Source organism: Micrasema longulum, unplaced genomic scaffold (assembly GCF_059751315.1).
Source record: "Micrasema longulum isolate JH-2025_06_02 unplaced genomic scaffold, ASM5975131v1 h1tg000045l, whole genome shotgun sequence".
Classification (NCBI taxonomy): domain Eukaryota; kingdom Metazoa; phylum Arthropoda; class Insecta; order Trichoptera; family Brachycentridae; genus Micrasema; species Micrasema longulum.
In genome coordinates, this window is record NW_028277252.1 from 198,527 (window position 1) to 224,805 (window position 26,279).

A 26,279-nucleotide genomic window follows, 5' to 3' on the forward strand; every position below is an offset into this window, starting at 1 on the left:
TGCAGCGGCATAGACAGATCCTTTGGATCTATAAAAGGAAGAAGAAGCTTTCGTTTGTGGTATATCCCGGTTGAAAAAAAAACAGACAGATATTTCAGTGGTTTTCTAAAAAAGAGAAAAAAAAAATTGGTTAAACTGCAATCATAACTCAAAACAGCCAAATTCAGACCTAGGACAGTGTACTTCTGGACGCGCGATATAATGAAATAATTTGAGTTTTTATATTGAGACTGTTATTAAATTTTGCATATCATGTAGACAATGGAGGTGTATTTTTCTCAATACCATCAATCGGTCCCGCGCAGACAGAAATTAGGTGGGCGTGGCGCGACACATTGACGAAAACTAAACCACCTCTTCACTGGCTAAGGTACAGCAACTAACCACATTATCTGATAGACATTTTCTCGTCCACCGAAATTTGGTTAAGTTTCTTTATCGTTTGATTGTGTGACCTCGAGACTAGGAAGGTCGGACGGGCGATAAGTCAATCGGTTAAAACTTGGCTTCTAATCAGAATCATTAACCGATCCGCGCTTTGTTAGAAGTTCAAACAGTCGTTTGTGAGGTAAATAAGCTACAAATGAAAAATGTATATTTTACTTAAAGCCATTGAAACACCTGAGATCTTTCACCTGGAAAAATCAACAAAAGCGGGGAAAATAAGACTTTAACTTTGTCAAATAATTCCTTCGTAAGTAAATTCACAAAATCAATTACTGGACAAAATTCAATTTGAGCACGGTAAACCAGAAATTTTACGAAAGAAAAGATAAAACTCATGTAAAAGTTGTAGGAGAATCCTGCTCCGGAAAACCCCTTCGGATACATGGAACAGATCAATATCCAGAGCGATGTTGTACAGCATAGCGGTAGCCCTTCCAACAGGCATAACCATAGGCAGGTTGGTCCTGTATATCGGAATATGAAACAATCTATGCTGACGCTGTCTTAGGTAATTATTAGGAACATACACACCAATGCTCATCATAATCTCAGAATTATCGATCATACCGCGCAACAATCGATAAAAATGTGTAGTCAAATACACGTTCCTTCTAGTCTCTAAACTGTTGTAGCCAAGCATACCCTGGAGAAACTCGGACGGATAGAGCCAAGTATAGTACCCGCACGCAGTAATGCCTAGGCAATGTAGGCATGCGATAGTGGTATAAATTCTTTGGGGTACCTAATTAATTCAAATCGAGCCTTTATATTTCAGGATAATAATGACTTCGGCTTCGTATGTAACGATGAAATGTGAGAACGGACGCAATCACAAACAATGCATTTACGTACCAGTGGTAGTTTGTTGCAAGCAAGTTCATAAATGATACCTACATAGATGTGTGGAGCATTCATAACACAAAGCGGGGTATAATTAGTATCCAAATTACGGCCGCCCACTGGTGGTGCAGGGTTGAAGTCTTCCAAAGGGCCTGTTATTACGGGACAAACGGTAATTACAGGGTTGACTGAGTACGAGAGACGATTAACATATTTTGCACCCTTTTCGGAAAAACAGCACGTAAAAAATGGTAATCCTTGCGTTAAAGCCTTAAAAAATAAAGTTACATCGCGTTTTTAATATGGGTCAAGCCTATGTGTAATTTCAGGCAAGGAGACTTTTTGTAGCTAGAATATGGGCAAAACATAATGTTGAGAGATTAATGAAATTTGTCCTTAATCCGGCAAGCATAAAATAGTTTTTAATGTTCATTATTATTTGGTACATAAAAATCTCTCTGCAATCAAAATCTAAAAATTAAATGATTTTTAATTATATAATTTTACGCAGGTAATAATATATAAGATAAAATTGTAATAAGTTAAATTGATTCGTGATTCTTACATTCGTAACTAAATACTCGTGAGTAAATTTCACACAAACATTTGGCTAAAAGTGTATCAAACTCCCCCCTCCCATCTCGCTTCTCCCTTGCAGAAGTAAGCAACCATTTGTTTTTTCAAATATTTAATTCGTTCTAAAAATTTATTTTAATGTGCCAATATGTCTTCTTGCTCATACTGATCATCGTGGTTTAAGATGTGACAGGGTTTAATGAACACCCTGTATATAAATTATTACGAATGATTTTTAATAAAATAAACTCATTTTGGAAAAATTTTGCAATTATACATAATTTAGACACATATATAATATTGCAAAATACAAAGCAAAAACTATGAATGCACACCCTTATGCGAAGCAAATTCACACTAACACAACTATACATACAAATCATTTTGTAAGATTTTATTTTAATATTCTTGTAATATGCTAAATTAATTCATTAAATAATATTTAAGAGTTTTCAAAGGTGTAAAAATAAAACTCTTCCATAAGCAGTAAAATGTATTTCATATGTTTACATAATTCATTATCGAAATGTTTCAGTTACGCTAGAACTAAGGGGGCAATTGAGATCAGGAAGTTTGCGGAGGAATTTTCTTCAAAGTTAGTTTATTCCTGCGATAAAAGTTTACCGAAGATCGTAGATAAGAAGTCTTATACATTAAGATCATAGAGAGATCAAAACAAGGGTTAATAGCTAATCTTACAACCGTTTGCAAGGTAATGGCGTCGTATTGTGAAACTTACTCCATTTACTTTGAAATAGAATACTACCAAAACATGAGTTGCATTAGAATTTACCGGAAACACGCGGAATTTATTGCTTCTTCTTCTTCTTCCTATTGGCTATACGTCCCATTTACTTGGGGCCCTCGTAGTCTTCAGTCTACACATCGGACTAGGAGATTTGGAGTTTGGTTTGTTTTTGCGGCCCGATTGCTACCTGACTACAAAACAGTAACCTCTCTTGCTAACGGGGGCTTCGGATGCCACCTTTGACTATTGTTCCTCCACTGGCATCCTCAACACAACGTCATGCCCGACGCCCCTGTCTCCCAACAGCCCATAGTCTGAAGTATGTCCGGGTGGTCTTAGAGAAGATTTGTGCCGTAGTGGGTGTTTATTTAGTTTGTGTTTATTCTCAAAGGGAATCAAAAGTATTTTCTTACTTCTACTACTTTAATTTTTGTAACACGAAGTTTTTTTTTATACATGGGTTGTTTTAAATGTCAAACGCGACACAAAACAAAAAAATATAAGTCACTTTAAACCGTGGAATATTGAGGCTTCAGAACAGTGATTTGAAAGATCTCTAATCTACGCAATTAGATTATTATTTTGATTAAGCTTGGTGGGTGTTTATATTGGATGAACATCAGCTAATTGTACAATGAATAATTTGATGTATATAAAATTTCATACTATCGCCTTGAAGAGAACGTCAATACTTAATTTATCTCAACGAAAGAGAAAGTATCAAAACTGCATGTTTTCGGTTGCAATATTCAATCCATCAATGTTTTAATAAAGACGAAACATGGAAATTTTGACGAAGTACAGCTAATTTGCGCTGATTTAAAAACAGTGAAAAAAGATCGATATCCAAACACTTTAATTTAGTGATTTTAGCATAATAAATTTTGATATAAAAAAACCGAAATATTTAGAAAAAAAACAGGTTACATTAGTGATCCGCGATTCTTTGCAACAAAAAATACAATAATTTCATGTTTTCAAAAAGTCAATTTTGCGTGCATTCATCGAATGAGGTTAGATTAAATTTGAAATGAGTTTTACAAGACGAATCCAAATTAAAAGATAAAAGTTTTCTTACCTGACGCAGTATAAAGTTTTAAATGGTATTAAAGTAAAATAATCAGTGACGCAATATTCTATGGAACGAGCTTTGATAATCTACATATATTATATTTGATAGGCACTTAACCTCGCTGCAATCATAATTGATAAAGTGTGCCTTCGTCAAAATATCCAAATATAGGTGTTATAATATTTACCGGCGGTTGACACTTAAAACACTTGCACGTTACTTCTTGTACCAAATACGTAAAACTGGAAGGCCCAAGCGCCAATGTGAAATTGCATATAATATACATACTTTACGTAGCTGCCTCGAGCCATTATTGCTTAATGAATTCCCGAGATGTATGAGAACTCATGATAAGTATTAAATACTTTACTTGAGCGAATTTTCGTCATCGGTTGCTGGTTCGAGAGATCTGCAAATTATGAACAGGTGGCAGCAATTCAGGTGCGAAATGCGAATATCCTTTGGCTGGAATCTATGACAAAACGTAAGAGCATTCTGAGACAGGTTCGAGGAAAAACGAGTTATTTAGTACATAGAAAATGACCGCACGTATTATAATATTTCGAAGTGGGTACGGATAGTACGCGTTTTAATAGTGACACATTTGCATTGGAGATTTCACAAATTTGAAAAATAAAAACGCATAACAAACACCTGGATCGATAATATATGTATCTTCCTTTGTATGACATGTCCGATAGGGGACCTGTAAGTTAACTTTAGTTAAAACGTTTATTCATCATATTATAGAAGCATGTATATTTGTAAATAAACCTTTTTTTCTGTTTTACTTTTTCACATGTTGCTAAAGTAATAATGTATTTTACGTTGCTTAAATTTAAATTAAATAAACACAAATAAAAAAGTAAACCGTTAAATCAATGAGTAATGTCTTCATTAATTTATTTATCGAAATTTTTGGTGGTAATACAAATTAAGTACCTAAATACGTACTACAATTTGTATTCTAAAATTACATTACGGATTTCAGCGAATTCAAAATGAAAAGTTTAAATTGAATACAAAAGCAATATTAAGGTAATAGTTATGGGTCGTATAACAATAATCGGTTTGAGAAAAATGACTCAGCAAAGAAGTACATATTATAATTCTTTGAGAATGTAAGCGCAACGCGCATGGCTGAACTTCCGCACAGAAGCTGTAAAATCCCACATGTTAGTAACTATATCGCGTTGGTATTGTGTGAGAAATGAAACGTACACAGTTTCAATTCACTGGAATCGCCGTGAACCACTTCACAACAGGTCTTTCTCTCTTAAAAGGAACAACAACAAGAACTGTTGAACGACTCTCGCTTTCTTCGAGTTGACCCGTTCTGGTACTCCTCGATCTCGGCTAAGCGGACCGTTTACCGGGTAAATGCTTGTAATACATTACACGCATTATATTACTTACTGGTGTAGACATAGTCCCGCGCGTGTACCTGTAATTTACTTGCAAAGCGCGATGTGTAATACGGAGTACGTGAAGCAGAAAATACGTCAAAGTATACGTGATAAAACAGAGGAAAATGATTGAAATTTACCAAAAAACAGATGTACAAAAAAAAACCTCATTGTGTTTTCCCATGATAAATAATTTAATAAAATATTTATTCTACGTAAAATCATAAAAATAAATGTAATATGCCGACCGGTTTTGATTCAGAATCTGTTGTCCGGACGCGAAACACAGAACACATGTCAGCAGATGAAATTTAGGTATTTTTTTGTCTGTGTCCGGGCGGATGAAGAATTCGTTTCTGTATGTGAAATAGAACCAGAACTCCGGAATAGTGTTTTCGACTCGATGGCTGCTATCACGTAAATTCCTAAAAAAGAAAATCGAGTACAGATATGTCCGCTTCGTGTAGTGGTTGGCGCATTCGCGTACTTGAGGTCCTGGATTTAATTCATAGCCGGGTAGACGTGAATTATTGGTCTTGAAGGTGGTCCTATACTGCAATATTTTTCATTGTCACTTGACTGGCAACTGAGCGTAAGACAGATCACCTTACTTTTCATGTAACAGAAATGATCTAGATACACCGTTATTGGAGTGAGTGCTCTGTGCACCACCGGTTGAAAAAACAATGGAAAAATAAGTCTTTAAAGATGAAAACACTCATCCAAACTATTTAAATATACATTTTAGGTATGTTGGATTCCGTTGTTTATGTATTTATATGTAAATTCTGAGTAAACCAATTATGACAGACCAGAGTAGGAATAACCTCAGAAAATAAGACGACTTCCTTTTGAATGAAGGCCGAAACGAATAATCTTCCAAAGTGCATCTCATGGCTACTTTTTCTACCATAAAAAAACACTTGAAATATAAATGAAGTTAATGATGATTTAAAATATAAAGAACTTTTATATTCAGCAATACTTTTTTGCATTTTGATTCGCTGTGATTATATTCTCTTAGAATCAACTCATTAAAAACTAGATTATGTGCCAACTTACGAATTTTTTAAAGAATCATTTACGATATTACGAAGCGGATTAATTTGTACAAAGTACTGTAAGTACAAAAAAGTTGAAATTTTGCTAGATTAAAATTTTGTGTTGATTATTATGTTTTAAAAATACACAACATAATGCGAAAGAACGTCTCCATTGTGCTAACCTGTTTAAAAATAAAAATACCTACATCGAAAAAATATAATGATAGAGTTACGACATGACAAAGATAGGATATTTTGATCTGCCAGGCGCAGAATTCAAAGTCGAACATTTAAAATCGACCTTAATCGATCAATCATAACCCAACTCCAAATATGAAGTTGGGGAAGACACGCATTTCAATGCTTGAAATTGGTTTGGTATCATTTAATAAACTGATAACTTGCAAAGAAAACTTATTTATAAGATAATTTGTGTGAATATTACATCCTACAATATATCATATTACAAAGTGCTGGCAGTACGTCAGGGGATTTATTATCAATCTAATATAATATAAAGATAATAAGATTACGGTCGCGTTCAAATGTTGTCAGGTTTCGTTATGTGCACTCGGTTGAACACTGTAATATGTAGACTTGCAGACAAATGCAACTTGTCGGATTGCACAAATCTCGTCGCCAACTTCGGCTTCAACGCAAATGACACTTCAATTAATATTTGCACAGGGAACATTGGTAGAACATTACAAGTACACCGGACCCGTAAAAAGAACATGGCGGATACGTTCCACGCAATGCCGTATAAAAAAGAATATTTAAAAATAATCGTGGACAGGTTTCCATGTATGAAAATCAATTCGAGATTAATCGTTTGCTATTTATAGTACCTTAATTTTATTCAAATACTTGGCATCGTAATCGTAACAAAGATTATTCACTATCACTATTATAATATATTACACAAAAATGCCTATTTAGTAAAATGGCAACGTAGGAAATTTCAAAAACGAATAGTAAAATAATTATATTTTTAATTGAATCGGCATTCACTTCGTAACACTTCATTATAAATTATTATGAAAACAAAACCCCCCTGCTCTAAGTTTCACTGATTAATTTGTTTATTTTTTGTTTAGATTCTATGATATTGTAAACAATATTCTGTGTTTAATATATTAGTTTTATATCACCCGTCGATGGGAGGAGTGCTCTCTCGAAACTGCAGTTGTGTTCTTGTAAAATAATAAAATTGTGTAACACTGATAACAAAGTTTTATTTTCATAATAATTTAGTAAAATAATTAATTACTATTACGCATTGTTCAATTAATATTTAAAAATAAAGTTTATCAAATATTTGTACCGTGTAAAAAAAAAACATGTAAAAAGAAGTTCCGAAGTACGTGTAATATTGATCACTAATTATCAAGAAAAATAAATTTTACGGATGTTTTTTAAAAAAAATATTAATGTTATATTTTTTTATTAATATTTTCAGATAAACAGGTAAACTCAACTAACAGATCTCATGATGCTAGTGAAAATTCATTAACATGGTATATTCATTACCTACTCAATTCAAATATAATGATTCGTCATTGATTTTTATATTTATATATATTTTTATTATTCAATACGAGCTGAGCCCGGCAATGCTTTGCTACTGCTAGATTGAAGTACATACTCGTACATAGATAAAATGAACACAATCTAAAGGTTGTTAACGATTATTGTATTTAGTCCAAATTAGATATGTATGTATACATTATTACTGACCACTGTCAAAAGAAGAAAAGCCTCATACTTTGATCACATATTCCGCAGTGAGAAGTATGCCCTTTTTCAACTTATTATAGAAAGAAAGATAGAGGGCAGGCGGGGTATGAGACGGAAAAGAGCATCATGGCACAGCAACTTCAGACAGTGACTCGGTGTACCGGATGCAGCGGCGCTGATAAGACTGGCCCAGGATAGTGATAAACTCGGAAAGATGGTCGCCAATCTCCGGTAGGATCGGCAAAAGAAGAAGAAGACACTTTTATTTTTGTGTTTCGGTTTACATAAATTGCGAGGGCAGAGAATTTTGATAAAAAGGTATATAAACATTGTTTTCCTGTCACTGTCTTGCAGATGCCTACGAAAAAGACAACTGCATGTTAGACCTACGTTTAGAATAGACAAAATCGACGTTTTGTGTTCCGTTTTCTGCACCTCAAAACAACTGATTCGATTTTGTTTTTTTTTTTAGACTGAGTATAGGGCTAAAATTTTCTGTATCGGTACGTTTTGCGTTTTTTAAAAATAATTGTATTTGTATACCGTGCGCCCGAAGACAGCAGATAAAACTGTGTTTTTTTTACGGGTTTTTAGAAGGTTCTAGTTCCTACAATAAACATTTTTTATAAAAACGAAACAATAGGAATAGCATTTAAACCTAAATCTTACGTATGGGAGTAAAACATGGAACTGGCAGAGCAAGGATAATAGTAGAGTGAACGATGCTGAAATGCGATATTTTAGACTAACGTATGGCAAATCGATGTATGCCAAGTTAACGAATGATGCCATCAGACGGGTTGTGGTTTCATGAGTATGTCGCGGACTTCAGATCAGAGGTCTGAGGTTTGAGCCCCGCTCTTTTCCCATTTTCTGGCATGGGTTTTTATGACTAAAATTAATATGGCCTCGAAATTGAAATATTTTTGTGAACCATCCGAATTAAAATATTAGCTGTATATAATATTAAATCATATAAATTTTCTAGTACTTTTGTCGTATTTTCTCTACAGTATAATATTAAGTAAAAATAATTAAAGACATTCTAGAATACAGTCGCAGGATAAATTTAAATGTCGATTTAATCAGCTAAATATAAAGGTCAAGTGTTTTATTTTAAGAAGTCAGAAATCATGATGGCGAGTCATTAGCTACGAACTATTCAAATGGTTAGTCATTAATGGAAAAACAATGAAAATACGTGGAAAATACCAAGAGAAAAATAACAAGAGCAAAACCATCACGAGCTTAACAATAAAAATATTTGATATGGAATAAAATTTAAAGTACCAAAAAATAGGAGCATAACTCATATTTAAATATTTATATAGCGATATTGCGTTCAAGTAAAATATAAACTAACTGATCACACTTATTTTCATAAATTTTGGAATAATATACCTAAGTATATGCGAATGTATAAAAAGTCCACTAGGCTTACCTATGTGAAAATAAAATATGTGCATTAGAACTAAAAATTTAATATAGTTTGGTAAAATTATAACCTTCACAAAAAAATTATATTGAAAGTTGATTTACTAAAATACAAGAATGAACAAAGTAAATTACGGGCCAAAATCAATTGCAAATATTGACGCCATCAATAAGCCATATATCTGTTCCAGCCGAACAAAGAAATCTTGTTTCTGGGGCTCATTTCATCAGAAAAGCTGGCTATGCTCAGTCCAGGGAATATAAGAAATACTGCCCCACGGAGACACTAAATAACTTCGTGTCAGCCGTGATAAGAGCTAAATTGGTTTCGGCGTTATATTATTTCCCCCTTTGTTTTTCAAATTCACTTTTCTTAAGAGATAAAAACGAAGAAACAACCTTCCAAATTTTACTAAAATAAGTAACCAAAACATCCATACTGTATCTTTATATAATAAAATAAAGTATTCTATAGGCGGCACACAATAGGTTTTATTATTTTTAATGTAAATGCGTTCATAGTGAGGAGTCTTTTTAAGATACAACGTGAATATGAAGAGAAAAATGGCATTCTGTGGTAAGCCATTAAGTGAAAATAAAATTCTTTAAAAAGAAACGATAGTGTTACGCGGGGAACTGAACTAGTCTTCCTATACAAGGCGACTCGAGCAAGGGGCAGATGAACACAGTAAGAATAATAATGTTCAAAAAACTGGTTTAGTCGTAAGATAAATTTACTGGTTATGTATCTACATAGTATATAATACAGAATAGCTCTCCCTAGAGAAAAATAGATAAATCGCATTATCAAATCACTTGAAGCAACCCAACATTATAATATCAATTACTCAACTGAATAAATGCCACGTTAATCAACCTCTTTAAATAAAACAAGGTACTATTAATCTAATAAGGAAAATGATTGCAGTTGCGTGACAATAAATATAATCTAAGATGGTATCAAGTGGTTACCCTTGGGTGCCATGTAAAATGACATCAATGCTGTAACCGGATTCTTATTTTGTCATGCACTATAGTTAACTCACCAATAAAAGCTTCTAACAGCTCACATCACAGGTATACGTTTTATATGATTATCTTTGCACATTAATTATACGAATGCATTTACCGGTTACCGATAAACAACGAAAAGCAAAAGAAGATAATATGCGGTTTGTATTTTAAAAAAAAATTAAAACGTGACTGAAAAAAACGCCATGAGACATGTATGAATTTATCTATGAAGGCATTGGTTAGATGTTTAAAAACACGAAATCACCATTCAAATAATTGTATTTGTTTCTCGATATACATTGGTTAATTATTTGTTTTTACGAATTTATTTCTGAATTCATGCAGGATCGAAAAAATAAATCACAGAGTTGTGTAAAGAAAAGTTATATGGTCACCATGGAGCAATCACGGAGCGCTCAATAAACACACACAATGTACAAAGTTTGTATTATGGTAAAACCTCACGTAATCGCAATGATCGGTGATATGGTTGAGTTATTATGACAATACGTACAATAATAAATAATAAACAATAAACACAATTCCTTCGAGTCGCGGAATTGCGGTGGATGAAATCGTAAATCTTTAAAACGGAATAGGAGTTTTCCGTATCAAACACGAGAACATTGTTATCAGAATCACTTTCGATATTCTTCATAGCGCGCTGTTTATTCCCAGCGAGGGTTACGAATGACCCAATTTAGTGATCGGTTCTGTCTGTTGAGCGCCGATGAGATAAAGCTTATATCAAATTCAATTGAATATTCATGCCAAATAGTTGAAACCTCGTGATCGATTTGTGACATTGCCCCTATTGGTAACTAATATAGACGTAAGTCAAGCGCAATGTCCAAATTTTCAATGTCACAAACATTCTGTTTCACTTTTCATTTCATAATCACTTTACAGTGTTCGCTGCTCGATCTCGCTGGCTTAATATATACGAACGTTTAGTTAAAGTAAAACTGATAAACTTTAATAAATTTAGAAAATACAGGCACTCAGTTAACCGAATGAATGGGCGCGAACATCAAAACAAAATTATTCTCGAAGAACACAATGGAAACCAATTTAAACAATGGCGCATTTCTGCTTAAAACGCCGCTTAGAAGGACAAACGATTCAGACATAAAGGATTTAAAATAACAAAAAAGGCAGGTAAACATGTAGGTTTGGCCGTTTAAAATTAATTAGGAAAAAGCATCGGATAATACAGTATTTATCATGATAATAGAAAGAGTTTGGCGATACACGTGCACGTCGTGCACTCTAATCTCAAAAAGTATTGTGATGTTTTAATCCACGAATTAATTAAGATATTCATCAAAGGAATCTAGGTGTTTAATTTATGTTGTCCTTACCTTACCGGAGACCTCCACAGAGCCTCTCAGGGTCGTAATAGCTCCCTCGACACACTAATTGGTCGAGAATAATTCTTGTTAAATAATTACTCAATTCTTGTTAAAATTCCAGAAATCCAGCCGCAAAAAATACACCCAGTAAAAAGTACTTAAAAATTCCACGTAAAATCAATTGTAGTGAAATAGGAAATTCGTTAATTATAAAAGTGAAAAATAAATTTTCTGAATATGGACATTAAGAATTTGACTAATCCTACATTGATATTTTCAAACTGATAAATGTAATGTTTTTAAAGAAATAATATACGTACGTCTAGAAGAATAAAATCTTTCACCGGGTTTGATTGGATTCTTTTGTATTCCATTGAGCTTTGCACTATTTAAGTCCTTAAACTTTTCTTTCTTTTCTGAATTCAAGAGATGTTTATATTTGTTTATTCGATTGAGTAAAAAATAATCGGAATTTCAGTAAGTATTAAAAAATTGGAATCAACTCATAGATTTTAAAAAAACCGTCGAGTACATATAAAATCAGTCTAAAAATATTATGGACTGACAAACTATAGGGATATGAGAGTAAAATGATAGTGAAAAAATAATCAATTGATTTTACGTTCATCTAACATAAAAGAATCAATACCACATGTTTAAAACGGCATGGCATCGGGTAATTGGTTGTTCAAAATGATGATGCATTTTGCAAACATTATCCTCTGAAAAATTTCCATTTCCAATCTGTTATTAAATTAATTGATGACCGTTAATCTAGACACTAGCAAGCCAGATTGCACGCTAGAAACAAAAAAAAACATGCATTTTTTAAATCAGACTAACGTAGAATTACATGTTTCATGGTTCGAAATGTCGATCATAAAATGAAATACTTGTAATACATATGCTCAGTATTGATGTACCAATTAAGTAATCAATAATAGTTTGTGATAAGAAATGATTAATAAAATGTCATAAATAGCAATAACAGATATTTTTTAACAGAAATGCTGTTGATGATATGGAAGCTAGCCCTTTCCAATTTTAGTTTTAATAATTTTCTCCATACTTTTATTCTCTAAAGTGGTCCAAAAAACATGCCAAATATAATATTCAAACTAAGAATATGTAGAGAATCGAAAAATGCCATACGTAAATACGGAAGTCAACTACTTATAGATATAAAATATTACAAAGTGTAAGTAATTACTTAGCCGGCTTACTCCAGCCGATGACAGAGCATTGGTTCTAAGAATGTGTAAATGTTTGGACAGCTTCATCTCTGATAAAAAAATATCTAATGTTGTTATCAATCCCGTCAGAGAAAAATCCAGAGACTGTCAATAAAGATTTGGACATACCCAAAATATTTCGTTACAACTTATTTTTATTTTCTCTCTTATTTTTGAGTTTATTTTAATAATTCTCGGACTCGGAAATCCCACCAAGCCACTTTCTGTAGCTTGTTGGTGGAGATTATATTTTTACTAACATATATAATTTTTATTTACATTTACAATTTATTTACATTTATAAAAACAATGAATAACATGTATAAATTAACAGCCGGAAAGATCAGAATATACATGTATAAACAAGTAATAATATATAAATTTATTTTTGAAATACAAGAAAATATGAAAAATTAAAATATTTACACATAAGCTACTATTCATATATAATCTTTTGATCGAGTAGCCACTCTCTTATTTTGCTCTTGTTACAATGAGAGTAAAATTTGAGTTCTTTGCAATAAATTTAAAATGCTAGGTACTAATTATTTGCGAGTTCTACTACCACACTTATTACATACTTTTGGTACTACCAAACCATCATTATACGTGAAGCGTGTATTATGGTTATGTTTGAGAGGAAACTTGAATGTATTACTATTAAATTGTTCTAAAATGATGCAAAGCCACAGTAATCCTCGAACAGGCAGAGTTTTGATTGTTTTGTACAGGAGAACATTATCACTTCTTTGTTTCCAAATCTCTGCTGGTACAATTCTCTTAACTATAGTTTTGTAATATAAGTAATATAGATGTACATAAATACCTTGTTTTTAAAATGGTCTAAATATTTGTTATTATCTTAGTTTTTTTAAGTTAGTCTTCTTTTTTTATTCTCAAATGTAATTAAAAAAAAGTATATTGTTATGTGTCCTCGGCACGGGAAACCCCAGTGAGGTCACATTATTTTTATTATTAATTATAGTTTGTAAGCAAAAAATATGAATAAATAAAAATATAAAATAAATAGAGAACTGTAGACCCTGGATCATTTTAATATTAGTTTTAGTCGAATGTCCCTATATAAATTATCCACAATAATAATAATCGCAACAGAACGAGTATCAAAACTTGAATAACCCGTGTAGTTTTTTACTGACTGTGATTGAGTTAGTTATTTAATAAAACTTTGGAAACCGCTTGAAAAACCACAATAAAAAACGTATCAAAGTATTGGAAAATCTTAGCTATGCAAAGGATGAAAAATATTTTGTATGCGCGCAAAAACTAGAAATGAAATATATATGATACCAACGCATAATAGGATAAATATGTAAATATCTTATTTCTATGAGGCAAAGTCTTGTAGAGGTTTTTTGAGAAACCGGTATTATACAGATGAAACATCTTGACATTGAAATAATTTTGTAAAATAAACAAATAGAAAACATCGTGATTTGCTGCAACAGAGAGGGAAAACATTTTGAGAAGGGAATACGGAAGTCTAGGCATTTACAGACCTGTCATTAACTGGTTTAAGTGGGCGATTTATTTATTCATACACACATGTTTATACATATTACAAAAAAATACAATAATAACGTATCCCAAACTTTATGAGCCCAAGAGCCCGGTGTAGAGTGCCCCTTTACATATTGTGTAACATTTACCATTTTGCCTATGATATAAACATCCACATTTCCTCAATTCTTCCATCTGTTGACTTTTGTGAAATAAAAAAGCTGAAGAACCTTTATCATGGTGGTGAGATTCATCCGGCTGAACCAATTCACGTACTAGGCAACGCAGGAAAACAATTTTTCAACTTTTATACATTTTCTTATGCCAGTTAGTTTTATCAACAATGTTTTGAGTACGTCTAAATGTTTGCAGACAGGCTGGCTTTCCTCCCCAGAGAGTAATTTCAGCCAATGACAGGCCACGAGCCCTGTAATTGCCTCGACTTCCATATTCCCCACTCAAAAAACTGTTACAACAAATTCAGATAGGGAGGAAATCCCTAGGGAGGAAATCCAGCCTGTCTGCAAAAATTAGCACACACTCAAAACATTGTTAAAAAGAAAACAACTCAGATATCATTATCATCATCATCATCATCATCATCATCATTTCTCTTTTTAGCATCCAGCGGAGCACAGGGCACTAAATTGATGACCCAAAAAAGCGTATTTAAACTATGAGGTACATTAAGGTAAATTAATTAGTCTTACGCTTCAGATGCCAGTCCATGAACATTAAATTGTTGCAGTTCCAACAACCTTTGAAATAAATATATTATATCAGCCCTGCCAATAATCGAACCCAAAACCCCAGTAATGGTAGGCGAACGCACCAACAACTACACAACAACGCGCACTTTTCTCCAGTCGATTTTCTTTTTCAGGATTTAACCTGAGAGTAGCCATCGAGTCGAAAACACTCGTCCAGGATTCTGGTTCTATTTCATAAATATAACTGTGTTCTTCATCAGTCCGGACAGACAAACGATTTAGATATAAGCCGATTGCAGGTGAAGTGAACTAACTTACATTTTAAAGGCGAAGTTAACTCATTGCTTATTTTATTGTATTTTTCTCATAAAAACAAAACACATTACAGAATGTATACAATGGTTTCAATATGTATATATATATATATATATATAATGTGACATTATGAGGACAACTATAATCATTATCATCACCCCTTTTTCGCACCTAATGGTGCATAGGGCACTGCATTAGTACATCAATCGCAGCGCATCTTGATCATTTTTTTGTTACATGAAGGTAAGATGACCAGTCTTACGCTTCAGATACCAGTCCAGGGACTATGCAATATTTCAGTGTCAAAAACACCCATTCAAATAAATATTTCATATCAAACATATCGGGAATCGAACTCGAGACCTCTAGTTTGGTAGGCAAACGCGCTGCTCATTACACCACGAGGCCGACGAATATATTTACAAACACAATAATATTTATGCTAAGTACTTGTTTTAGTATATTATTTTTGTTATTGTACATGTAAGTGAGGGTTAGTATATATATACGGTGTGAGGGTGTGTGTATGGGTGTGTTAGAATTGTAAGTATGTATGTTAAAATGAGTTATGTGTTACAATTATGTTATATTTCTTGTAATCGGTGTAATAATTTTTTTTTTAAAAATCTTATTTATTGTGTATGCAGACAATTGGTAGAATTCCATATTTAATTTGGTAATGTATCGAAAAAAAAACAACTTTATTGGATTATAATTCTAATTTATTTTTTAAAGATATACAAAGGGTATATTTTGACGCGTTTCGTCTTGTTAGGACATTTTCAAAAAAACTAACTCAAATATTTACAAAGTTTCCTTATATACTAAAAATAAACATAAAAGTGCGTTCATTTAACAAAAGCCTGAAAAATCCTAATTCGCAAAACACCTCATCAATAACAAACATAATTTGACAAACAAAAATAAACCTGAACCATTACACATAGAAAATAAGGCTATAGACTCAATCTGTTAAAACAGCCAAAAATAATAAAAAATGACAATAACCCAGCTAATATACTTATAAATGAACATTGACACCTAGTTTACACCTTTACTTAATATTTTCAAAAAATAAAAACTAAATTATTTGTAATTGTAAATTTGTTATTTCATATTATGTACGAGTGTAATAAACTTTTTATTATATACCTACTAAATATATAAAAACTTGTCATGTTCCCAATCAATTAAATTAAAATGAAATAATATTATAAAATCTGAATGTATTTTTACCTTAGTTGACATTAAACATAAATGAAACATGTGTAAAACACCAATGTAGAGTTTCAACAATAATTTTCAAAATAAACCTGTATAAATGAAATCAATATTTTTATAATAAATATATTAATTTTAAAGTCATACCCCTCACAAATACTTTTAAATAATGGAAGGTTTTTCCCCAATAAAACCAAAATATTCCTCTTATATACTGAATATACCTAATTGAATTTTAATCACTCTGCTTATTTTGGCTTGTATAGAAATCCACAAACATAAAATAGCAATTATTTTAAGTATAAAAGGAAACTTTGTAAATATTAATAAGTTAGTTTGTTTGAAAATGTCCTAACAAGACAAAACGCGTGACAATGTACCATTTGTATAATTAAAAAAAATAAAGTAGAATTATAATCCAATAAACTTAATTTATTTTGAATATATTACTAAATACAATTTAACTATAAAAAATATCAAAACGTAAGTAAAAACATAGAAAAAAGCTCATGGAGTTAAAACTTTGAGTGCAAAAGTTTAAATATTTTTTAAGTTGGTTCATAAAAGCTGCGACGGGATCATAAGTTTCTCATGCTATTTTATACAATCGTAAATCAGACCCCAGAACGGGCATCTTTTTACCTCATATTATTATAATAAAATAATATTTTTAAACGTGTCAATTTTTTTTTAAGCAAGACAGCGTGGGTTTGCTTACCTTTCTGGGTGGGGTGTGTCTGAGATGCGGCTGTGGCTGTTGCGGAGCTAAGGGCGGGCGGCAAGCAGCGTGCGGGGGCGGCAGGTGGTGGGCCAGGAAGCCTCCTGCCAGCGCCAGGGGGCTACCCAGCCCCCCCAGCGCCCCCAACCCGCCCAGCAGCGGCGGCAGCAGGCGTCCTCCGCCGGCGCCCCCAGCCACCATCATCTTCTGCAGGGGCACGCCCCACGGCAGATACCACGCGCCCCCGTGCTGCTGCATACCCACGGAATAAAGGGGCTCCATGACACAAAGACCACAAAACCGCTCTAACTGAATTGACTGCTTCAAACTTTAATTCCACACTGATATGCGATATCTTTTACTCTCCAGGCGATGATACGTAGAACCAAAGTAAAGGCTTGCAAACAGTCTTTAATTATCACTAAACATATCAAATGATTTTCTCCACCAAAAATACTCGTAACAGTGTTTTTTTTCACTTTTTAGTTTTTTTTTTTATCGACTGCTAGTCCACTTTAAATGTCAGTTTAATTATGAATGCCAAAAATGAAATCAATGGTCAAACATAAAAATCTCGTAACTGAAACCAATTATTTTTCAAACATCCTTTGTCGCATTGTTTTCACGAAGACAATATATTTCAGTATGGTATCGCAGATTTTCTTTATTTAGAAATGTCAATGACTACGGTGCCTGCTATCGAAGTTCGTCATCTGCACTCATCATTACTAGTATTTTCAACTCGTCTGTCCTTGAAATGAGTTCGGTTTCCTATTTTGGTAGGATTCACAAAAGATAACGTACACTTCAGTCAACTTAACAAATAGAGTTCATTTAAAAGTCTAGCTGGGGAAAAAACAAATTTATGGATATTCATTAGGCAAAAACAACATCGCTGTGACGTCATGTAATCGGGTTTCACAGTCCACGCAGCCATAAAAAGAAAAAACTCGTTTTTCTAATAATCGATGTTAACAAAATGATAGATTTTAACCTCCATCAATCATCCGATATATCAATAAGGGGGTCTTGAGCGGAACGCGCAATTTCTAGACTCCGTAGCAACAAATCAAATATTCCTATTAAGATTCCCACAGCGGAGAAACAATAAAAACTAGACAATTAAAATATTTTTCAATCGCTAGACCTTCATATATTTAAGACAAAAAAACGTTAAGGAAAGCGAGGTTAATTTTAATTAGACGCTAGGAAGACGAAAACAAACGCGGAATGGAGATTTTGGAATCGCGTAAGGCCATAATTTATTATGAATTATGACAATGTGCGATAAACTTGAATGCGATGATCGCGAAAACGATCTTCGAAATAAATGCGTTCTTAAGACGGAACCAGTCAGACCTGATCTTGTACAGTGGCGGTATACCCTAACGCCGCAGATGTTTAGGCCCCAAGAATGAAGCGCACATTAGAAACAATGGAGCGAGGTGGCGTAAGTAGATGTGGTACCTACGCACCGTTAATTGTGGCCTCTGGCGGATCATACATTTCATGAAGACGAATATATTGCGTTAAGTACATAACATTACGAAAACAATAATTATGATTGGCAGTTTAAGACGTTAAGAGTCGGCGCTTACAGAGACAGCGCACAAATCAAATGGGTACTTACTTACTTGTAGTAATAATTATTTAAAGCAATTAAAAAGTATTACGAAATGGAAAAAAATATTTATGAAGAAAAAAACATTTCAAAATTTAAAATAATGGTCAAGACATATGTGATAAACAATTTATAAATTAAATATATTTTCAATGTTATTATTAGAACACACATAACAATATGTATGATATGTGTGCCCTACTTTAAGATTTAAATAAAAAAAAATAATAATTACAGTTTGAAGGGATATTAAAATAATGTGTGAAATACTTATCTGAAAGGTTACGTAATTCAAATAATGATTAAGGCACAACAAGAAACAAAATCAACCTTAGCTATTGCGTGTAGTCATGTGACTCTTAGCCACAAAGTGACCATAAAATATAGATATTAAATCCAAATGTAACCAAAAAAGAATTGTAATTTTAAAATAAACAAAATGGCTGTGAATGATCGGTAAAAGGTGTATGGTTCTAGGGCCCGTATTACAATGGAAAGTGAACAGACGTATCTTAGATTTTTCATGAAGTAGTACCGAATTTTCGGTATCGGAAATTGAAGATCCTATTGAAGATTTTTTGAAAAGTATCAAATTATATGTTGTAGACGAAAATACTTCAAATTTTCGTACAAATATACATATTTTCATCCAGAAAATTTGATTGTACTTAAGAAACAGTTGAAGATGACCCTGGTAACTTCCTATTGTAATTGCGGCTCTGAGATGAGAATATGTACATATGGTACGTTTAATTTATTAGTTATGTTTCGTGCGGTTCATCGTAATTATTAATCATTCAAATCGAAAATAAACGTAATCCTTGCTAAGAGAATTGATTTGAATAAAATGCGAGCGCACAGGACGATTCGTATCATGCAAGAAAAGCACAGTATTAAAAGTAAAAACAATACAACTAAAACCTTTAAGTAATTCTCGTCAGTGCGTGGTGTGAAATTTAGAATATCGCGACATATTTCAGCTTCTGAAGATTACGCAACAATTGCGATGGCTCCGTAACATATTTTACTTTGATGAAAACTAGTTTCGATGCGATAATATTACCCAACGAGCCCACGGCACAATATTATTTATCTTGTGAAGCTGATAGCACTTTCACTAGCTTGATCACATGTATCATCTTCGTACAGAACCTTACTAGTATGATTGTATCAAGCTGAAGTAAGCGTTGGCGATTTGGTAACCGTTTTTTTTATTAGACACTTACTGAAGATAGAAAAGTTTGTTTTGTTTTTTGGCAAACATACAAACGGCACCCATAAATCATTTACTATTTTTTTGGGTTTTTATGCAGTGTGTCAATAGCACCCCTGTCCGACGACGTTTCGGACAGTTTAGCAGCGTTCGATATCGGGGCTAATATATATTTATATATATTTAAAGGAATAACTCGCTAACCCACTATTTTGAGGCTTGTCAGCAGGTGGGATAGAGGGGATATGGAAGAAGGTAATGAAAAATAAACCAGAAATCCCAGACCAGTTGAGAAAAAAATCTTTCTTGGATTTCTTTCTTGCAACTGGCGGGAATCGAACCCGCGACGCCAGTTTCACAGTTGACCGTCAAACCAACTGCGTCACGGGACCTGTCAATTAGAAGTGCTTTTGATGTTCGGCGTGAAAAGTATTTAAAATGGAATTAAAAATCTAATCAATAAAATAAATATCAAGTCTTTATTTTGCAAGGTTTAAAGGGAGCAAACTAGAGGATCTATTTTCGTTAGGCTTGGCTCATGTTTAAATACATATTAAATTTCAATGACACTTCCTAAAGTTATTTATTGTAGTTTTAAACTATTTAAATACATTAAAAAATTACAACAGCGATGGAGAACACTCTAGAGAAGCGGATATGAAAGTCTAGGCATTTACAGGGCTTATGACCTGTCATTGGCGGGTTTAAGTCATAAGCCCTGTAAATGCCTAGACTTCCATATTCCCTTCTCTTGAGTGATCTCCATCGCTGTTGTAATGTGTTAATCTTATTGACTCCCTAGGGGATGAAATCCAGTCATTGTCTTGGACAAACTCAAAATATTTTAATGCACCTTAAATTTAGTTTTTCGAAGAAAAAAATACAAATTTGCGGTGGAAAAAATCATTATTGATAAGAAACATTTATTTTATTTTATTCACGAAGAAAATTATAAAGCACAGTGAAATGACTGCTTAGGAAAGAAATTAAAATTGTCAGTCAGAAAGCATTTTTAAAATACAAAAACCACTCTGGTATAAGAACTTATGATGTGATATTACAGATCTGAATTTGTGTTCTAAAAAATAAATAACTCGCGTTGAAACAAAATAAATCGACACGAGCTAAACACATCATTGTTAGACTTCAACAAAAAGGGAAACATTACTCGAAATCTGTGTCGGAAAATTTCTATAAAGTGGAATTAAGCGAGGTTCGTGGAACGTAAGGAAACTCAAAGGAAGAAATTGAATTTGGGGTTAACAAAACGACAAGGAATAACAAACAAACAGACTACTCTCTTTGAAAACGTAATAATTCAATCTCACAACACAGGAATAGTCGAGCTTTAAGGCAGACGAGTCAAATATGTTCTAATTGACGTCAAGAAAAAGAGCAAAAAAAGTGAAGTGAACTTTTAAGTACAGTGTTTCTAAAAACGAAACCCTAACGCTTCAGCGACCAAATGGTCGGTCAAACGTAGAATTACAAATCAGATATAATAATTTGTATCTACAAATGTCGAGAAGGAGCGAAACAATAATACAAAAAAACAAATAGAACAAAAAAACCATAACATTATTTGGGAATCAAATTAAACTCGATAATATCTGTTATCAACAAAACCATGAACTTGACATAGATATGTTATAAATTTTGAATACGCCATGTACGTAGCTCTGCGTGTATTGACGTGTTACTTATACTACATATCCTCGTCTGGCGACCGTTTATAGGAAAGTTGTACTGTAGTGATGAATAATAAGAAACAGACAATTTGAGATGCAATCAAACATGACCATCATCACATAAACATAATTTTTATAAAAAAATAATACTTTAAGGGCTATTCTCAACGAGTTTTATATAATTTACTAACAGAAAATTCAAATTGAAATGTAATAGCCCTAAGTGCCAGTAGCGAAAAATAACATTTAGTCAAACAATTGTAGCGTTTTCATCGAAATATACAAAATGGGTTGGATGAAAAAAGTCAGAAACATCAACTCATTTTGACCAAATAGCTACAATTATTTAACCTTGCAACTGGCCCTAAGTGAACAAATGCCGTTTTGATCTGGCACATAGAATCTTTCCCATATATCTAGTAAACGAAGTTTACTGCTAAAGAAACAGATAACGTCACGCTTACTTGTAGGTCGTAAGTCTACAAATACTAAAAAGTTATATTTTGGCGTTTTCCTTTAGGACTTCAAAAAACCTACATGTGTGTAAAACTAGTATATTCGTACAGTGTTACATTATTTTTTAAAGAACACATTGGAAAAAAAACTTCGCTACGATTCGCCACTAAAGTAAAAACTGTTTTCACTCTCCCCCGAAAGAAAGTAAGTTTGAAGTTTACGAGTTTAACAAGTTAAGCCGACTGAAGAATAATGTTTTAAGAACGGCAAAAGCAATCTTATCACATATCACCAATTGTAAATCAATGACTAACTTGAAATTGTGAAAAGGGCGTTATGAAAAGAAATATAATAATATACAGCATCGAAAAAATATAAACCAAACTTTACACTTATGTAAAACAGAAAAACCAAACGATTAAACAAATTTAAGAGGATTAGCAAAAAAGGTTTTTTAACAGCGACATTTTTCAGTAGCCCATTTAACAGTGGAATAAAACGTTAAAATGAAGACCTGTTATCAAAAAAATCATGAATTTTAAGAATAAGACGGTTGTTATTGATTTTTTTCAAACAAAAAAAGTGCTTTAATTTCACAATTCATACATGGCAAAGTATATTGGATTTGATTGATTACATGTGCACTGCGGATTCACCGGCGAAGTGACCGATAAGTCGCGGCCAACACGAGCAAGTTATTTCGATACAGCGGCAAAGAGCGGAGCGGCTGCCGGGGCGAGCGTAGAGTCGCGACTGCGACCGATACACCGATGCTGAATTGCTGAATGCTGAATGATAACCGGCCGAGTGCGCGGCTCGCGGACAGCGCGCGGCGGCCGCGGTGTCGACACGGGGCCCCAGGCGGACGAGACATTAATAACTATAGCCAAAACAAAAAGAAACATAAAAAATAATCGAAATAACGCACTGCCTATCCGCAAGAGAGAAGCGACAAAAAATATTTTCGACGCGGGGCCTTAAACCGCCCAGCCAATGACGCACCGCCCAGATTTTTTCACCCGTCATAACATCGCTGCAATTTTTCAACAATACCTGAATTTTTCGTAGAAATCGCCGCAAACAAGTTCGTCTTTCTCACTTCTCGCACTAAACTTACGTATCACGGATAATTAAGAAAATTGTTATCAAAACCGCAAGGTTGCCCGGCCGTGAAGCCCAGGGAATCGTGAGGTGTGAATCCATCGATATATTTAGACGAATGGTCGACTCAACTGATACGGCCATAGTATTGACCACATGGAAACCGCAAAAACGAATCTCAATGTAACGAAAGAATATAGCGGTATCAATGATACATCTAACCTTGCAAACGTACGTCTTAATTCAAAACTATAAATTATCATTTCAACATTAAGTACGGTTTGAGTTTTTGTTTAGTTTTTTTAATTGTATCTTTTTTCTTTTTTTTATCTATTTATTCATGCAAATACATATATATTACAAAAATAAAAATAATAACGTATCTCCAACTCTATGAGGCCAAGAGCCATGAGTTGAGTTGGGATACAACATAATGGAAAGTGGAAGCATGTACATTATTAAATAACAGCACAAATTAAAAAAAATAAATTACATAAGCATATATTTCAATAAACATCTGAACAACACGCTTAAATAGTATATAAATCTATACAATATCTCTCAGCAGTCTCCTGCAATGGTCTCTTCCCTTAGAGAAAATCCAAACTTGTACACTTCTCCTGAAAATGGCTTTCGTTTTTCAGAACTTAATATGATTATTCAGAACATTGGTATTTCTTGAGGCCACAAAATGAATATACGTAGGCATTAACTCATTTCTAACGATCATACTTGAATCCAAATGTATGTAAAAAAGAGTGAGTATAAATTTGAGCGATTCAATTAATTGATTGATTTCAAACGTTTTTACATTGTGCAGAGGTTCACTGTTTCAGGTTATGACTAGCTACGAAATTCTTGTATTTCGGAAGACTGTTTTGTTACATGTGTTTTCTCATTGAATGATGCTAAAATAATAAAAATCAATATTAATAATATTAAAAATTAAAACAATAATATAAAGTACAAAATAAAAAAAAATAACGATATAAAGTTTTTTAATAGCCACTATTATGCCAAATAAATAATTCTCAAAACCGTTCACCATCTTATATGCATTGCAAATGAAAAAAGACTTTATATCAGGGTCCAAAAAACCTGGGTCCCAATAACGTGAAATCCACTAATATACAAAAATTTACACATTAAAAAAAATACCGACAATAGTAACAACATAACAATCTAAAAATTTAAACTCCCACAATATAAACTAAGCAGTAATACAAGATCAATCGATTATTATAATTGCCGCCTGATACGTAAATCTAAAAGCTTAGACACGCGTATTGGTTCTGACTCAAATAGCATACACAGGTGGAATTTATGAGCACTTTACGATACTCGATAGATAATTAATAGGGAAAATGTTAAAATTCAAGTATTATGTTCTTATCACATAGATATTTTGCAGTTACAGGGAAATTATGAAGCGATTATTCGAAAATAAGAGTAAAAATAAAACAAAAAAGGGAATAATATGAGCCCAATGCAGGTAATGTGGCCTTAAAAGGTGAAGTAAACTCATGGCTTATATTTCTGTAATCAGTATAACCCAAAAACTCATTGATCCTGGTACTAGATTGTTTCATATTCCGATATACAGGACCAACCTGCCGATGGTTATGCCTGTTGGAAGAGCTACTGCTATGCTGAACAACATCGCTCTGGATATTGATCTGTTCCATGTATCCGAAGGGGTTTTCCGGAGCAGGATTCTCCTACTACTTTGACATGAACCTCTTTCATGTATTTTTTTCTTTTTTATAAAATGTACGTATTAAATGTATGTTTGTAATGTATATGTTATATTTAAATAAATTAATTGAATTGAAATTGAATTTATGAACAAAACATCCATGGTAATAAAAAATCTACAAAAACTTAAGTAAAAAAAATATGTAGGCAGAAAGTTCATTGGGTTACCTTTAAAATATAAAACTGTTTTTTTGTACCATTACGTCAGTTGGATCACTTCACCAGCAATGGACTCATATCTGTATCATTATTTCCCTGTCAGCACTCGGTGGTGCATACGGCACTGCATTGGAATTTACATTGCAGCGGATATATATATATATATATATATTGCAGTGTTAAATCACCTTCAATGCAGAATATTTCATGTTCACCCTGTTAGGAATCAAACCTCAAGAATAGTAGGAAAATGCGTTAACCAAAACACTACGAGGTGGTCTTATATCCACGAGATTTTCTTTCTCAGAATTTTTACCTGACAACAACCATTAAGTCGAAAGAACTCGTCCAGGGTTCTGGTTCTATTTCACACACTGCATTATTTAATCGTCAAGACACAGAAACATACAACAAACATATTAAAGAACATGTGATAAGCATACGAGTATTTGTTTTGAAACGTGATTTAATTGAAGGAAAATATCGCGAGTATACAAGGAAAGCCAACCAAGTCAAATTTTTGTGATTTTTTTATTTTTTCACCAAGTTGTCTTTTAAAAAAAACCGAGTCTACTTATACTTCTCAGTTTTTTTAACGAATTGATAATTGCATATCGATCAAGTTAGTCTATGAACATCTGCTATAGGAAACATTCACAAAATCAATACATTGCTAATACTTTGTCTGTGTGCAAAAGATACTTAAAATGAAAAGTGTACTAAATAGCAAAACTATTAGTATGTGACTATGCAAAAACTTCAATCTTGATTTGCCAACAAACAGAAATTGTGACTTGGTAAGTTTTCCTTGTATGCTCACGATATATGACGTTATCAACAATCAGCATGCAGGGGTGACTGATTACCAATATGCATTTTTAGCACACAGGATCCATAGTA

The 26,279-nt window shown here is 33.0% G+C and overlaps 2 protein-coding genes across 7 annotated transcripts in view; both read right to left on the reverse strand.

Moving 5' to 3' along the window:
* The window catches only part of LOC148285227 (uncharacterized), a 262,896-nt gene that overhangs the window by 196,634 nt on the left and 39,983 nt on the right, over window positions 1–26,279 (reverse strand). For 2 of the 5 annotated variants that reach the window (XM_088228201.1, XM_088228210.1), the window contains exon 2: window positions 17,387–18,232. In XM_088228201.1, the coding sequence (XP_088084327.1) occupies window positions 17,387–17,668 (282 nt within the window). In that variant the 5' untranslated portion in view covers window positions 17,669–18,232. Of the gene's footprint in view, window positions 1–17,386; window positions 18,233–22,970; window positions 23,166–26,279 lie in introns of those variants that run through there. The other 3 variants (XM_088228214.1, XM_088228229.1, XM_088228221.1) reach the window with 3 other exon arrangements.
* Window positions 1–26,279, reverse strand: part of LOC148285229 (uncharacterized) — a 543,189-nt gene that overhangs the window by 68,240 nt on the left and 448,670 nt on the right. The window lies entirely within an intron of this gene.